The following is a 17,212-nucleotide window of genomic DNA, read 5'->3' as shown; positions in this document are numbered from 1 at the left end:
CTCAGCTGCACCCACCCAGATAGTCTTTAGACTTGTGCCTCTTCTTTATGGCCCTGGTTTTAGCATAGAAGACGTTCCTGGGATACAAACTCTTCAGTTCTGCCACCCTTAAACTTCAGTCCTGCATTTTCAGTATGTTCAGCTATTTATCTGCAAGAGATAATTGTCTAAGTGTTGCCAAAAATAAAACTTTTGCTTTAAACTAGTGATCAATTAACCTATCATTTCTTTCTTTAGCATTTTAGTGATGCTTAGCCACCCAGTTCCATAGTTCTTATTCACTCTGCTCCCTCAAATGTTAACTAAGCACATTCCCTTTCTTTCATAGGTGAACTAACAAATGGCTGATATTCAGTAATTGGGTCCTTCCTCATAGTAATTCATCCTTCAAATAATACAACCCCAGAATCCCGTCACTGAAGTCTGCTTCTTATGACAACTCATGGTATAAACTTTTTAGGTCACATTCCCTAGAAACCAAACCTGAGTCAGATTTTTATGCTTAATAGTACATTGAAGTTTATACACTCAGAAGCCTGTGAGAAACTGAGGAAAATAGGAGAAAGTAGGAAACATACTAACAAATGTGGTTTCAGAAATCTCATCTCAGCCTGATTTCTCCAGAAGCTTTAAAGAATAAATTGAACCTCAGAGATTGTCTTGCCCTGAGGCAAGATATCCTTCCCCTCCGGCGATAGGCCTCAGCCTAGAGGAGGGAAAGGGTATATACAGGAGAGGCAGAGTAGAGCATAACCTCCCAGGAATCTGTGCCAGGTGGTTCTTTTCAACCATGGTCAATTCTCCAGAGAAAGGTACAGATATGAGTTGTTAGCAGTCAACACAGGAGGAAGGGAGGAAGATTCGCCTCTTATATGGGATTTAAAAGGCAAAACAGCCATATCTATTACAAGTATCTCAGGTATCACCTGTGTGCTAGAGACTACCAACAAACATCTAATTCTGTGGTATGCTGGAGTTACTTTGAATCTGCAGGGAAGAGAGTTAATTATGCACATTCCTTCACAAATAAGAGTTCAGTAACATCTCATTGGTAGTTTGAATTTGGCCTGAAGAGATTATTTAAAGCACAGAAATCTGCAAATGGAACAATCCAGGGCCCTATGCCCAGTTGATTGTTAAAACTTTTACCAGCCGACCCCAGTGTTTAATTCTTAAAACAGCCTTATGAAGTTGGTATCACCATTTTATAAATGAGAAAACTATTAGAGTGATGAACTTGCTATCTCTCATGTAGGTAATAAACTATAGAATTGGAAATAAAATCTAGTTTTGTCTGATTCTAAAACTTGGACTCCTGCTGTTATAGTGTATTACTTCTTTTTGAACATAGAAATTTCAATCTTCTTTTAATCCTTTGAGAGAGTTGGCTAAATTTCTAATGATCCTAAATGTACATTAATCACCAGCATCTTCTGCTCCAAGTTAACTTTATTAAAGATAAGGCACTCGTAAATAGCCGCCCCAGTGATGCAGAACAGGGCAAATTCCCCTGAGCAGAGAGAACTCAATCCCTGCACCAAGAGTATTCATTGAGCACAAGAAAGAATTCAAATGCACACCAAAATTAGTGTCAGAAGGAAAGTTTATTAGAAAAGGGGTAATGCTGCAAAGATAGAATGTGGTCTCCTCTCAAAGGCAGAGAGTGAGAGCCTCTGAGAAATGCCCAAGGACAGACAAAGAGACAAGGACAGTGACAGAGAGACACTAAGGGCATTGAAAGGGACTGAGAGAAAGACACTGAGAGAGACCCCGACTGTTAGGTGAATTCAGTTTATATATAATTCTTAGTTTCTATAAATTACAGTTTAAAGATTTTTTTTACCCATTTTCCTTTGATGATATGAACATATAGTGTAAAATGATTAGAATAGCGTGAAAGGTCTACTGGCAATTTCCAGCCTTTGATCCATAGGTTCCCCCATTGTTTTCGCCATAGAGAATGGATAGTTTTATTTTGGGTAAGGCTGTAACTTAAAGACTCTGTTTTCCCTTCGTGGTGTGGAGAAATGGTTTGTTAGCAATCTCAGCAGAAATCTTCCATTCTGCAGGTTTCTTCATGGTTTGGCTGTAAGGCTGATCAGCATATTGCAGTCTCTGGATATAGCTCGATATAACATTTAATTCTCTTGCTTCCTTCTGATATTACCAGGACCCTTAATTCTGTCATTTTTGCCACTGTTTTAATTATTCTGCTGTTCATTTGTTTCCTAACTGCTCATTATAGAATGTAAAAGGCATCCAATAAATATTTGTTAAATGAATAAATGACTTAAATATGAAATTACATTTTTCTGCAGGATTATTCAGTAGTTCCATAAAAGGCAAATTAACGTACCCTTCTCTAATTGAAATCATAGGTTAAAGATTCTCTCAAAGTGTCCCAGTATAATGTGGAAAATACTCCATGTTGAATCAGAGCTGATAAATCTTTGAAAAAGGTGTAGTCAACTCTCAAGTAACCAAAGGATTTTCAGTGCATTTTTAATTAAATAAAAGTGAAACATAGATTATACAATTACTCGATTCCACCCTGTGTTGAATTACAATGTGAAGTGAATCGAATGTTTAAACTGAAAATTACTTTAGTCTTCATAAACACTTGAAAATTTTTTCAGTACTTGCGCCATGGAATTGATCACTTCTGTTGTGTTTTTATTTGTATTTCTATAGCAAGGAGAAGTCAGGCTGAAGTGTTTGAAAGCTCTACAGAGCCTATATACTAATAGAGAATTATTCCCCAAATTGGAGCTATTCACAAACCGATTCAAGGTAAGCATCAAGAATGCTTAGCTTATTTTATTTTTCACTTAAAAACATGCTGGTTAAAACTAGTTTAGCAAATGACATTACCATAACACGTGTTTAGTTCATATTCTTTACTATATATTCTTTAAATAAACCTATATTAAGTAGATGAGTGAATATCTACAAAAGAATGCTACCAACATGAGTTCTTATTTATTGCCTCCAACCATAAGGCTCTTCTGCTTAAACAAGATTTTCTTCTTCTTTTTTCTCTTTTTTGTTTTTTTTAGATGAGGCAACCCTTGGTTGACCTCACAGATTTCAAGCACCTCTTTAGCTTACAGTCTCTTATTTTTATTTTTTATGCCTACAGCACCTGGTCTTCCTAGATGGTCTCCCATCCAAGTACTAATCAGGCCCAACCCTGCTTAGCTTCCGAGATCAGATGGGATCGGGCTTGTTCAGGGTAGCATGGCTATAGCCTACAAGATTTTCCTTATATACAGCTTTTTATAATTAAATTAATTTTGCATGTTGTTTTGTTTGTCTCAGTGTTAGGGAATGCCAGTTCTTGAAAAGGATTTTAGATTATGAATATTTTTTCTAATACATCTTCTGTGTGAGGAGGGCTATGATAATATGGTTTCAAGAGTAAAGCTTTCCATTAATTTATCATTAGTCTTGCATGTGTGCTCCCAAAGACATTTCCTTAGGTCTGTCTCAACTTAGTTTCTGTTCATGGTCGATTTGATTTATAACTTATTTTCAGGATCGCATTGTATCAATGACACTTGATAAGGAATATGATGTTGCTGTGGAAGCTATTCGATTGGTTACTCTGATACTTCAGTGAGTATATTTGTTAAAATTTGGGTTTAATCTGTTGATATTTTAATGTCTTTTTCTCAGCCTCATTGATGTATTTCACATATATAACCCTAAAATATATTCTTTTTACTTTAGGTTCAACTTTTACATTTTAAGGTTACATTTTAAAGTTAGGTTTGAAACAAAGTATTTTCTTTCTTTCTGTTTTTTATTTTGACTGTTGTCTGTTTCCTCCATATAAAAGTTCTTTTATGCAATCCAAAGGAAATGTCAATGAAAAAAAACTGATCCAGAGGAAATATCAATGAAGAAACATAACTTTCTATTACGAAAAGAGAAAGAAGTCTCCAAAATGGATAGGTTTTTCAAATAAGCTTCTTTGGAATGGTATAGAAATAGGAGAAGAGCAATAGATGTTTAAATTATATCATTAATATGATAGAGATTTTTAAATCGTGATAATTTTATCTATAAACTTTTGACTAAAAACTAGTAAGAATTTATAAAAGAATATAGATCCTAGCAAAGTCATTACAAATCCTCCCCTCTCTGCTTATTGATGCCACATCTATCATGTACCAAATACCATCTATGCTGAGGTCTGTTGTCAATTTCATGTGTTTTTTACCTCTTTCTGCTCTAGTATCAAAACTTTATTGTGGCTTTATAATATAGTATACATTTTATGTTATAAATATGGCCTCCTTTTATTGGGTGATTCCTTCTTAACTTTCATTTTGAAATTCACTTAACTACTTGTGTGTATTTTATTTCTATATGAATTTTTAAAGTACAGTTGTCTAGTTCCTCAAAAACTTTGAGATTTTAAATACAACTAAATTTAAATTTATGATAAATTATGAGAGAATGGAATTTTTATAATTAATCACTCGCATGGAAACGATGCATTTTTTAATTCAAACCATATTAGGTCTTTTATATAAGGTTTAAATTTTTTTATAGAAGTATTATACATTGGTAGGTTAACTTTTAAATACTTTATGGTTGTTGTTACATGATTTACTGTTAAAAATATTTTCTACTTGGTTATTGCTGAGGCAGAGAAACCTTTAATTTTTACGTTGGTCTTATATATTGCAACCTATTAGAATTCTGTGCTTTCTGATGGTTTGTTAATTCTGTTGGGTTTACTCTATAGACTATTATGTTATCTGCAAACAATTTCAGTTTTGTCTTCTTTACTAACTTTAAAACCTTTGTTTCATTCTGTTATCTAATTGCATTATCAAGGACTTCCTACACTATAAAAGTATCACTGATAGTGGATTTTCTTGTTTTTCTTTTTTTATTCTTTAGGGGACATCTAAACTTCTTCGTTCTTTTGATTTCTGAGATAGGTTTTTGATACATGATGAAAGCTCTGTTGTATTCTGGGTTTTCTGAGCTTTTTCTTTCATACATTGATGAGCCTGAATCTAACTGATAGATTTGTCTAATGGTGAAGTACCCTTGCACTTCTAAAATAAATCTTGTTTGAACATGATATATTTGGTTTTATTGTATTTTACTTATATACGATGTTATATTTAATACCTCATTTAGGATTTTCACATCTGCATTCTTGCATAAATATGACATAATTTTTCCTGTCCTTTATCCAGCTGTAAAATCAAGGTTATTTTCTTTGTAAAATACCTTCAGTAGTTTCTCACTCCTTTTCGATTCTGAAACAGATTTTCTATAAAACTTTGAGAGAATTCTCTTGTTAAAGCCATGTCAGTTTTGAGTTTCTTTTGAGGAAAAGGTCTTTGATTACCATTTCTACTTCAGTGGTTATCTACCTAAATTAACTTTTATTTTTTCTAATTTGGCTTTTTTATAAACTTTTCAAAATATATCGGTTTCATCATTGTTTTCAAATTTATTTTATAGTTCATGATATTTTTCTTCATAAAACTAATTTTGTTAATTCCTCTTTTTCATTTTTTTATTCATATCTTCATTTTCTTGATCAGTCATGCCAGCTATTTGTCTAATTACTATTTTCAAAGAACTAGCTTGTTTTGGCTCATTTGTTTTTTGTTTTCTAATAGTTATATTTAAAATAATAAATATGCCTTTAAGTACTACTTTACTGGTCTTCTAAAAAGTTGGACATATAGTATTTTCACAGATATTCAGTGATAAATATTTTGATTACCTTTATGATTTCCAGTTTAGTTATAGATTATTCAGTATTATTGTTAGCAGGGCTTAGATGGCTGTGTTGTATAAGAGTCTAGGGCTCAGTCCTTCGATTCTCCACAAAAGGTTTGCATGGAGGTCCAGTGCTTTGAGAAGAAACACAGCAGGCAAAGAGTTAGCAACCATAAGTGATTTATTAGGCAGAGTACACTTGGGAAAAGTCCATCCGGGCACCTCAGTAGAATATCAAGGGCCCTGAGAGGTTGAGGGTTGGGGTTTATATGGGTAAAAGGGTTTCTTTGTTCTCTTTCTGTCCCATCCATCTTGAATGTCATGAATTTTCTGTGCCTCCCTCTGAACCTCAATTAATTTAAGTTTATTCCTAGGTATTTTATCCTTTTTGTTGCAATTGCAAAAGGAATTTTTTTCATTTCTTTTTCTTTTAATTCATTATTAGAGAATAGGAATGCTATGGATTTTTGAACATTGATTTTGTATCCTGAGACTTTACTGTGTTTTCTTATTATTTCTAATATTGTTCTTGTCACTATCCACAAATAGTGACAGTTTGATTTCATTTCCTATTTGAATGTCTTTTATTTCTTTCTCTTGCTTGATTACACACACTAGGATCTCCAGTATTATATTGAATAAAGTGGTAATGATGGACAGCTTGTTCCTGATCTTAGAGGAAAGGTTTTTAGTTTTTCACCATTAAGTATGTTAGCTGAGGGTTTGTTTTATATGGGCTTTGTTATGTTGAGGTACTTTCTTTCTGTACCTATTTTATTAAGTGTTTGATCGTAAATGGATACTGTATCTTGTCAGAGGCTTTTTCCGCATCTATCCATCTATCCATACGATCATATGGTTCTTATTCTTTATTTTGTTTATGTAATGTATCACATTAATCAATTTACATATGATAAACCAGCCCCTAGGATGAAGCCCACTTGATCATGGTTTATAATCTTTTTAATATGTTGCTGTATTCAGTTCGCTAGTATCTTATTAAGGATTTTTGCATCTGTGTTCATGAGCGATATTGGTCTGTAGTTTTCTTTTATTGCGTGTTATCTTTATCAAGTTTTGGTATCAAGGTAATATCGGCCTCATAAAATGGGTTAGGAAGCATTGCCTCTTCCTCAATTTTTTGAAAGAGTTTAAGAAAAATAAGTATTAAATCTTCTTTGAATGTTTGGTAGAATTCACTGGTAAAGCTATCTGGTCCTGGACTTTTACTTTTTGATAGGTTTTTGGTGATTGTTTCCATTTCCATACTGCTGATCGGTCCATTTAGATTTTCCAGTTCTTGATTCACGCTAGGAAGGTGGTATATTGCTAAGAACTTGTCTATTTCTTCTAGGTTATTAAATTTGGTGTTATATACTTTTTCATAGTATTCTTGTATGATCCTTTGTATTTCTGCAGTATCTGTCATAACGTTTTCTTTCATCTCTGATTTTGTTTGTCCTTTCTCTTTTTTCTTTAGGGAGTCTAGCCACAGGTTTGTCAAATTTATTAATCTTCTCAAAGAACCAGCTCTTTGTTGTGTTTATTGTTTCTATTGTCTTTTTGTTCTCAGTTTCATTTAATTCTGCTCTCATTTTATTTCCTTCCTTCTGCTGATCTTAGGCTTTGTTTGTTCTTTTCCTAATTTTTTAGGATAAAAAAGGTATACTTTAAAAAGTGCTTCTAACCTATCTCTCATCCTTGCTTGATATTCAGCTCTTTTTCATTCAGAACTACAATTTTTCCCTTATACCATGATGCAACTTTTGCTGTAAAGTGCACTCTAATTTTATGTTTATTTGACAGATCCCTCAACCTATTCCTAGCTTCTGAGGCATCTCTAAGATTGTATTCTGGAGAATGAGCTTATTACTCTTACTTCTTGTCAAGAACTTGTATAGCCAAAGAATTCTGTATTGCATTTGGTCATTGCTAATTTATAATCATACCAGACATGTTAAAGCATATTAATGGTCAGGAAATATACTTTCCTTTTTTTGGGAACAAATACTTAAGGACACATTCAGTAAACTAAGAAATGTCTCAGACTTTAAGAAAACATGAATGAAAAGGTGGAAAATTTGTGTTAGTAAAGAAATGGTTGTAACTACTGAATCCATTTTATATAGAAAGAAGACTAAATAGTATTGTAAATATGGTGACAAAATATAATTTTAAATAGACAATTATAGAAAGAGTTACATAGCATGATAATAATTTAACTATGTGAAACAGGAACAAATATATTTTCCACTGCCTATCAACAGCAATCTTAATGTATATTTAAGAACTTGAGCTAATTTTGGTTAATATATATTCCAAGATATTAATAATCATTGTGGATACGTGTGGCAAGAATTGTGGACATTTTTATTATTATCTTGTTTTATCTGTGTTTTGTGAATTTTACATAATGATTAGGTATCTTTTATAATTAAAGAGAAATATTACTTTCAAAGTAAGATTAAAAATAGTTGAAAATAAAATCAGTATGCCTTGAGTTTTTATAATGAACTTTACAAAATTTTAAATACTAGTAAAACAAAGTAAACATTTGTTTTGGCTCCTATGTTACTTTCTGAATTTTTCAGTGGAAGTGAAGAAGCTCTTTCCAATGAAGACTGTGAAAATGTTTACCACTTGGTATACTCAGCGCATCGCCCTGTTGCCGTGGCAGCTGGAGAATTCCTTCATAAAAAGTGAGTTAATTATCCATGAAACCCAGTTCCACTTTTGCATTTTATTTTCAAATTATTTATTTATTAATTTTATATTAAATTTATTGCAGATAACATTGACTAATAACATTATATATTTCAGGTGTACAATTCTATAATATGTCATCTGTACATTACATTTTATGCTCACCACCCAAAGTCTAGTCTCCTTCCGTCACCATATATTTGATCCCCTTTACCTTCTTCTTCCTCCCCTCACTTTCTTCTCCTTTGGTAACCACTGTACAGTTGTCTTTGTGAATTTATTTGTTGGTTTGTTTGTTTTTTTCTTTCTGTTTTATATGCCACATATGAGTGAAATCATACGGTTCTTGGCCTTTTCTGACTGACTTATTTCACTTAACATGTTACTCTCAATGTTCATTGTTTTATTACTGTTTTAGGGTTGGTAGAAGAGAGTAAGAGTGATTAAGAACAGTGTTAGAAGTGGCCATTTCAAATTCTGAGGGCTGTAATGTATCCTCATAGCCTATATACACATCATGATCACTTCCCTGGAAACAGTGTTCTTTGTGACATATTCCTTTTCCCTGAAATCTAAAAGAATGGTTCTTACTTAAGGTTGTGAATGGAGATTGGGGAAGTGCATGAAGTTTATAAAAGCTCCCCAAGGTAATGTACATTTCATTTCACCAGTTTTTTTTTCTTTTTAAAATTCTGAGTTCTTATCTTACCTTCTCAGCATTTGTAATCTAAAATCACCTTCAAAATTCCTCCCAATTTTTCATGTTTTTTAATTCTTGCTACTGGAATGAGGAGTATTTTAATCAGTAATTCATAATAATGCTAAAAATTATGTATACATTACAGATACAGTTGCAATTTATTTAAAAATCAAAACCTCATCTTTCTGACAAAGCATAGAGTTAATGAGAATTTATGAATATAATTAAACATTGTCATGAAATACATTTTTGATCATGGTCTACTGTATATGTCCTGTAACTTATTAGTAGACTAATTTATTCTTAAACTATAAACATTCATGAGTGTGTGTGTGTGTGTGCACTTTGTTTTTGTTGTTTTGTTCATAGATTTAACTTAGTGACTGATTATTGGCAGGTGAACCCAAAAGTCCTGTCAGTACATGTAATAATTTGTGATTATACTAAGCACAGTTGTAAATCACACACTGGATAGCTGTTGTACATGGACGATAACTTTGATAATGAGCAGGCCTGGCCCTCCATCCTGCATCTGCTTCCCAGTGCTGAAACAACAAACTGTTCTCTACTCAGTGGTACCTCTCAAAGTCAATAAAGTTGTGTCTGTGAAAATTTTTTTCTTTAAGAAGGAAGCTGGCAGCTAGTGCATGCTGGTAATTAAAGTAAGGAAGAAAGTCAGGATTTTCAAGCATGACTTTTAAAATAATAAATTGAATTTGTCAATGTTTCTGACATCTGTGACTACTGTTTCCCTATTTATATTGAGGTGTTGTTTGTCATAAATATCAAGGGTATATTGTACTCTTAACTTTCCTTCCTTTTCCAGGACTGTTACATATTATATTCTAGTTAGTCTCTGTTCTTTACTTAACTTTTCAGAAGGCTTTGTGTTTTTAGAGAGACTTTATTGCTTCTGTAGTTTCAAAGAACAAAATAGACTAAAAAGGTTCTTTACAGAATAGAGGCCATAAACTGGCAGCACTTAAGTCAGAAAAAGAGCCTTTGGATATATTTGATTTTATCTGTATTGTATTTTTCTAAGTTTGAAATACTTGCTAATGTTTTCAAATTAAATATTTTACATAAAAATCCACATGTAGGCCCCCATTATTTTTTATTTCTTTGTGAAAATGATCCCAATTCCTATGCAAATGAAAGCTTTACTTCATAAACTTCTTTTATGCCCCTGCCCTGGAGATATTCATAAGTACTTGAACATTAGTCATTAGTAAAAAAGCTTCCTTTTACACTTTATATATCATTTAACTGTATGAAATTGTTGAGAACTTTTGATTCTTAACAATCTTTTTGAGCATTCCCTCACCATTTCATATTGTGAGCTTTTAAAATCTTAACACATAAGCTCTAAAGTACCCCAATAATCCCATGATTAAGTTTTTTAAAAATGCATGCATTTGTCTGTTTTGTAGTCTAGTTTACAACCTATAAAGGCTTAAGCAAGCATTTAAAAAAACAGTAAAATGTATCTGAAATGAATATTTTAATCATCAAAAAGTTACATTTTAATATTAGAAAAATTAAGCTGATTTTTAGTACTTTATATACACATGTATATACAGTGAATGCGATTATCTAAATTTATACATTTCAGTTATAAAGGACTCTTGTATTGTCCATTGGTTTCCCCCTGTGAAAGCCACATAAGTAAACAAAACTACTTCTTAAACCATTCTGATAACTGTGCATATATAGCTTCAAGATAATACTCGAGTCATCTCCCCTGCTATATACTTTCCCCTCCCCCCGCAAAAAAATTTCGACTTTTCTCTACTTTTTCTACTTGAGAATGGTTTATTTTTAAGACACTTGAAATTATTCTTATTTTATTATTATTTAGCCTCTCATCTGGTAGGCCCATTGTGATATTTATATCTAAATAAGCACATTCTAGATCCCCATCCCAAGTTCCTTATTTTTTTAAATAATACCTGAGGGTAGTATATATTTACCTACTGTTTATTTCCATCCACTAAAGTGAGAGCTCTACGACAACAGGGTTTTATTTTTGTTCACTGTTATATCCCTTTCACCTAGAGCAATAGCTGGGAATAAGGCGCTTTGAGCAGTCCTTAAATTTTGTTAGAATAAATTTTCCTAGCAAATTAAAATTTTCAAGTCATTTCTTTGCCATATTTTAGAAATTTTGTCAGTGGTATATTTATAGATTTAGTGTTTATGTCATTTTACTCAGTACTATTAGGCTAGTGAGTACTTTATCTAGGTAATAGGCTAATAAACAAAAGAATGTAAGAAGACATCATGATTAAAAGTATGAATTTTTATAAATATTGATGGAACATTTGGTTAAATGCTGTAATTGAAATCAGTATTTAAGAAAACAACTTTTTAAAATTACATACTCTAATATATAAGATAAAAATAGTGTATGTTTTTCATAAGTACTTGAACATTAGTCATTAGTAAAAAAGCTTCCTTTTACACTTTATATATCATTTAACTGTATGAAATTGTTCAGATCTTTTTTTTTTTGACCTATAAAAACATCACTTACATGCTTGTATTGAAATAAATCAGTAACCTGATCTCTGATCATTTTTAACACTGAAATAATTTATACAGTGAAGGAAAAGTCTAAAATTCATATCCATATAAGTTTGTAATGCTCTTGTTTTGATACTTATTTCCAGACTGTTTAGCAGACATGACCCACAAGCAGAAGAAGCATTAGCAAAGAGGAGGGGAAGAAATAGTCCGAATGGGAACCTCATTAGAATGCTGGTTCTTTTCTTTCTTGAAAGTGAGGTAAATTTTTAACATAACTTTATTTTTTTTTCTGTAATAGATTACATATTAAATGAAATTGTCACTTAATTCATTGTAATTAATTGCTATTTTTCAATCAAATGAAAACAGGCCTATTTCTTACAGTATTGCCTCCATGGATCGCCTCATTACGGAATCAGTACTCTGTCTTTTGTGGGAATATATATGCAGATGTGGAGCAACATTGAATGTAGGCTAGCAATTTTTAAACTTTTACAGTATTGCAATACTGCATACTGTTTTATTATTGCTTTTTTTTTTTTTGCCTGTAGCTTTTAAATTATATTAAACAGTATGTGAAAGCTGTCAAACCATAATTTCTATCTTGTTTAAAAATAGTATTATTTTAGGAGAAAGAAAAATATGAATTTAAAAGTTTTGGTTAATAGTTGTATAAGCTCCTTAGCAGTATTTTCATATGAGTTTTATCATTAAACAATTTTGTACTTACCATTCATAATATATTATCTCTCAGAATCTGTTTGTACAAGTGAACTTTGGTTTACCCACTAAAATGCTCTTTGCAATTACAACTGTATTTTCTATTTCTAGTTTGGCACTGCGGGAATGGTATGCTAAATCTAAAAAGCCCCTGAATGAACAAACCACTTGGCTTAGAAATGAATGGGAACAGGGTTTCAAAGAAAGTAGAGAAAATCTAGAAATTTAGGACTCTTAATTTTACTTAGGAAAAGGTATTTTTGGTTTGTGTTGGAATGTCCTGGAGGAAGAGAAACTTAAAAGATTCTTTAACAGCTTAAATGTGAAAGTATTAGAGAAACTCTTTGAGAGTGAGGAATAGGGAGACAAATAGGCAGCCTATATGAAAATTAAAATTAAAGAGAAGTAAGAACTCAGTCAGCAGCATGAGTGGGGTTAGGACAAAGCGGAACAGAAAACTAGTGTAGTTACTGATGTTTTAAATATGTATGGAAATTACATGGAGATCCCGTTAAAATGCCAGTTCTGATTCAGTAACTCTGGAGTGGGAGCTGAGATGGCTGCATTTCTAACAAGCTCCTAGGTGATATGATGCTCATGCTTCTGGTTCAGGGACCACACTTTGTGTAGTAAAAGTTTAAATCTTTATTTTACCAAAAGCAACAACAACAACAACAACAACAACAACAAACCCCCAGCAAATAATGGATATATTGTGGAGTAAAATACAAAATGCTTATGAACGTTGAAGATTAAACATTAAATATTCAGTAAATATCACACTTTTGATAGACTGTGTCAAATTATACCCTTAACCTCCTCCAGGTTTTAGAGGAACAAGATTAAAAGTATTATGCAACAATCAAGTGCTATGTGAAAATTCGACTTCAGTAGCAACAGTTTCAAACATTGATATGGATGTGACATGCAAATGCTATTTAAACTATTTTCTGAAAAGTTTAGGGAATATCATGATCTAGGTTATTGTTAATTGACAAAATATTTGAGACCTCTGAAGGCCCAAAGACTTCTTTTTGATATAGTAAAAGGCAAAGTATGGTACTTAGTTTTATGCAGTTTCATCTTTTACTTAAATCAGCAATTTGTTATGTATTACTGCTGTTTTCAGATGGTATTACTGTATTTCTGTGTTTACTGCTATTTACTAAAATGTATTTCCCAGTTTTCCTCTATGGCATTCTTGTCAGCTGCAAAAGCATATTTAAGGTGATTCATGATGAGAATATTGTCCTTTATGGTCTCCTGTGTTTCATAGGACACATCATTTGTTAAAACTTCTCTTCTTATCCTGTTATACTAGTGTACATCCAGAGATGAATGTTTATTAAAATTATATTCTTATGGTAAGATTTTGATTGCGTTCTACTCTGAATTATTCTTTGTTTTACTGTAACATGTGTTAATTAGTAATATTTTAGTAATAGATGCATAAAAAGTTGAATCGAAAGGGACCTTAGAAATTATGAAATAGAATGAGTCCAATTTATAGATGAATTACCTCTCAGTTAACTAGGATTGCCTGAACTGATCATCTGACTATTTTTGTTTTTCTGAGATGTTAAATGGTAACATTTTAATAATAAAATTCTAAAATATTGAAAGAGATTTACAGTCCATGGAGTAGTTTCCCTCTTTTATATATGAATTGTGGTGAAATCTGCCTAAACTAGTTGTTAATTTTCTTTTTTTGTATCAAAAAGTGACATTTTAAAGCAGTCACAACTTTTATAGCAATCATTGGTTCTCATGACAAAATACCTTCTATATTTTAGATGTGTGCCAAATGGTATAATAAACGACTTGAATACTTCAGGTTTCACTATAGGTAGTGACCATAGTATTTACTGTACAAACTGTGTTGCTTTTCAGAGTGACAAGGATGCTATTAATAATTATTCCAAAGCAATAAGCTTGTCCAGAACATTTCTGGACAATCTAGAAGTAAGGTCACCCTCCTTCTAGGCATATAGAACAATGAGACTAATTATGATAGTCATTTAAGACAGAAAATTAACAGACATTGATCTATCCAAGGAATCTGCAGAGTGCTCATTCCTAGTGCACGAATAGTAACTTTTCTGTTTGTTTGTTTTTATATGTCCTTCAGAATTCACAATGACTGGCTTTTTTTCAGCAGAGAATATAACCCAGTGTAGGAGTTATTTATGAATTTCAGGCTTAATAACTTGAAATGACTATTTGCATTATAAAATATTTTTATCAAATAAATCATTGTAACATTCCATTATTCATTGAACTCCTTTAGTGTATTTAACAATTTGACAGAAAAGTTAGCAGACAGAGAAAACTTGAAGTAAAATATTGTAGATAACCAACCTTGAAGCCAATTAAAGATGAATCAGAATGCACCCAGAAAAGTATAACTAAGTCACCAGGAATATGACATTAGTTTGTCTTATATACCAATTTAGAGGCAGTACTATAAATAAATTAGATATAACAGGGTAAAATATACACAAGAAGAAATACTAATCAATATTACTGGCTTTGACAAAATTCATTGGGAGACTGTGGTGTGTGTGTGTCTGGGTATGGTTTTCAGGAGGCATTTCAGGAGTCCAAATGGAATTTGAAATGCAATGGAAATGAAGTATAGACTTTTGAAGGTCAAATGAGGCAGAGCTTTAAATTGGTCATCAAAATGCACGTTGAAATTAAGAATAATGATAGAATTAGGAGTAAGCAAGAAAACCAACTCACATGTCAAATGTGCCAAAATATGTGTAGACAACCAGTAGATAAGAAAGGTCTGCATTTGCAGGACACTACTCATGATGAAAAATCTAAGTACAAGCACATATAACTGAAATAAGAATTATATGAAATAATACTTACTTTTCTGTGTGCTATATACATTCTTCTACTTTGTTTCATATTTTGAAACTTCAGTTTCAATGCATTAAATTAGTTAATAGAGCACGACCAATGTATTAGTTTACAGATTGTAACTTTTGAATGGGTTGCAATCTATAATTTGGTAAACACGGATCTAGAAAGTGGTTTAGCTGGATGTCATGAGCCTCAAAGATGGAATAACTTTTTTATACAAGGGTGGAGAAGTTAATTTTAAGTAGCAGAAACAAGAACAATACTAATACCTTCTCTGTTTACATTCTCTGAGGAGCTTTAATGGAGTAATCTTCATATTTTAATAACTAACAAGTGGAAGAAAATTTGGTGAAGTGTTAGATAAGGAACGTGGTGTTTACCGTGGGAACATGTCAAGAAAATTGTCAAGAGTAATGAGCAGCAAAAGGTGGGGCAGGAGGTGGGATGGGAAATGAAAGTAGAAAAGAGATGGAGTAAGTTACATTTTGACCTTGACTAAGATGACAGAGATGTAAAGTAAGTAAAGCTGGTACCAAAGTTTCAAATGGAATTCCGGGAGAAAGAAACTGATTTCCTTTAAAAGAAAAAAAAATAGTTACAAAGAAAATCCAAGAATAGTGAAAAGTGACCTAGATCTAGTTTATAATTTCAGGAATTCTGTTAATTATTTATGCTGTCAGTTTCTTCATCGATAAATTATATTACTGGTCTAGGAGACCCTTTACTATTAGAAAAATATTTTTTTGTTTGAGTCTACATAGTGCACCCCATTGTTGACAGTGGAATAGAAATTGCGTGTGTGTGTGTGTGTGTGTGTGTGTGTGTGTGTGTGTGTGTGTGTATTATTCTCTAAGTGGCTCTTAGAACATTGTGACCAAGCTATTTTAATTATGAAGAAAATGGTTTGTTTGTTTTTTGTTACAGTTGACATTCAGTATTATATTAGTTTCAGCATAGTGGTTAGACATTTATATAAGTTACAAAATAAATCCCCGATAAGTCTGGTACCCTCACCTAATAGCATACATAGTTATTACAGTATTATTTACTGTATTTCCTAAGAAAATGGTTTATTAACTCAAAACATTATTAGTAGTTTCTTCATTAAATGTTCTTCAGTCATGCTTGATTTGTTCTTTTTAGTTACATGAACATGCAGCCTACTTGGTGGACAGTTTGTGGGAGAGCTCTCAAGAACTGTTGAAAGACTGGGAATGTATGACAGAGTTGCTGTTAGAAGAACCTGTTCAAGGAGAGGAAGGTATAGTATTTTGACACATTGATTTACATACTGTTTTGGGTTTCCATTAATAATAATACCATCCTGTAGAGATCACTTCTTAAAAACAAATATATGCAAGCACGCTGTGTATCATTTTGCAAAGAGAACAGTTTATTTCCTATAACAAGTAAAGATATCTCAACAGCTTAATAACATCTTTCTCAATTGACTGCTGCCACACTGCATCATTTTAAAAATTCATATGTATCTTGCAGTATTCAAAACAATTTTCATTATGCTGATTGATTTGAGCCACAAAATACTGACATACTTAATGTAAGAAGAAAATATGCATCATGAATCTTTTTACTGTATTTATATGTGATCTTGGGAAAGCCTTTACCACAAAAGGATTTAGTTAGACCACAACCATCCCCATTTGTTATATTTTCTTAAATAAAGTCATTTATACCTAGCTATTCAAGAAGTAGGGAAAAGTAATTGCCATATGTTAAATTCCAAAGTATACATCTTATTACATGTTACATAATAACAAGAACAGCAAAATGGATATATATATCTAATAATTAGTTCCTTAAAACTACAAATACTTTTTTCAGTATAGGACTTGTTTTTCAACTAGCCCACAATAGTACTTTAAAGAACTGTTTTTCATTTAATTTATTACAACAGTTCTGGAATGTAAATGATACTTTGAT

At 32.0% G+C, this 17,212-nt stretch overlaps 1 protein-coding gene and 1 non-coding gene across 2 annotated transcripts in view; one reads left to right on the top strand and one right to left on the bottom strand.

Moving 5' to 3' along the window:
* STAG1 (stromal antigen 1) overlaps nucleotides 1–17,212 on the top strand; it is a 335,236-nt gene that overhangs the window by 225,054 nt on the left and 92,970 nt on the right. Inside the window, exons 11-15 of the mRNA XM_023538374.1 lie at nucleotides 2,692–2,790; nucleotides 3,536–3,615; nucleotides 8,343–8,450; nucleotides 11,824–11,938; nucleotides 16,415–16,532. Of these exons, the coding sequence (XP_023394142.1) occupies nucleotides 2,692–2,790; nucleotides 3,536–3,615; nucleotides 8,343–8,450; nucleotides 11,824–11,938; nucleotides 16,415–16,532 (520 nt within the window). The remainder of the gene's footprint in view (nucleotides 1–2,691; nucleotides 2,791–3,535; nucleotides 3,616–8,342; nucleotides 8,451–11,823; nucleotides 11,939–16,414; nucleotides 16,533–17,212) is intronic.
* On the bottom strand, nucleotides 3,131–3,249 carry LOC111747392. The gene has a single exon (XR_002783517.1). It is a non-coding gene; the product is annotated as a 5S ribosomal RNA (ribosomal RNA).

This window comes from Pteropus vampyrus, unplaced genomic scaffold (genome assembly GCF_000151845.1).
Source record: "Pteropus vampyrus isolate Shadow unplaced genomic scaffold, Pvam_2.0 Scaffold220, whole genome shotgun sequence".
Classification (NCBI taxonomy): domain Eukaryota; kingdom Metazoa; phylum Chordata; class Mammalia; order Chiroptera; family Pteropodidae; genus Pteropus; species Pteropus vampyrus.
Note: the sequence above shows the minus strand (reverse complement) of the source record. Positions and strands in the feature narration are given on the sequence as shown.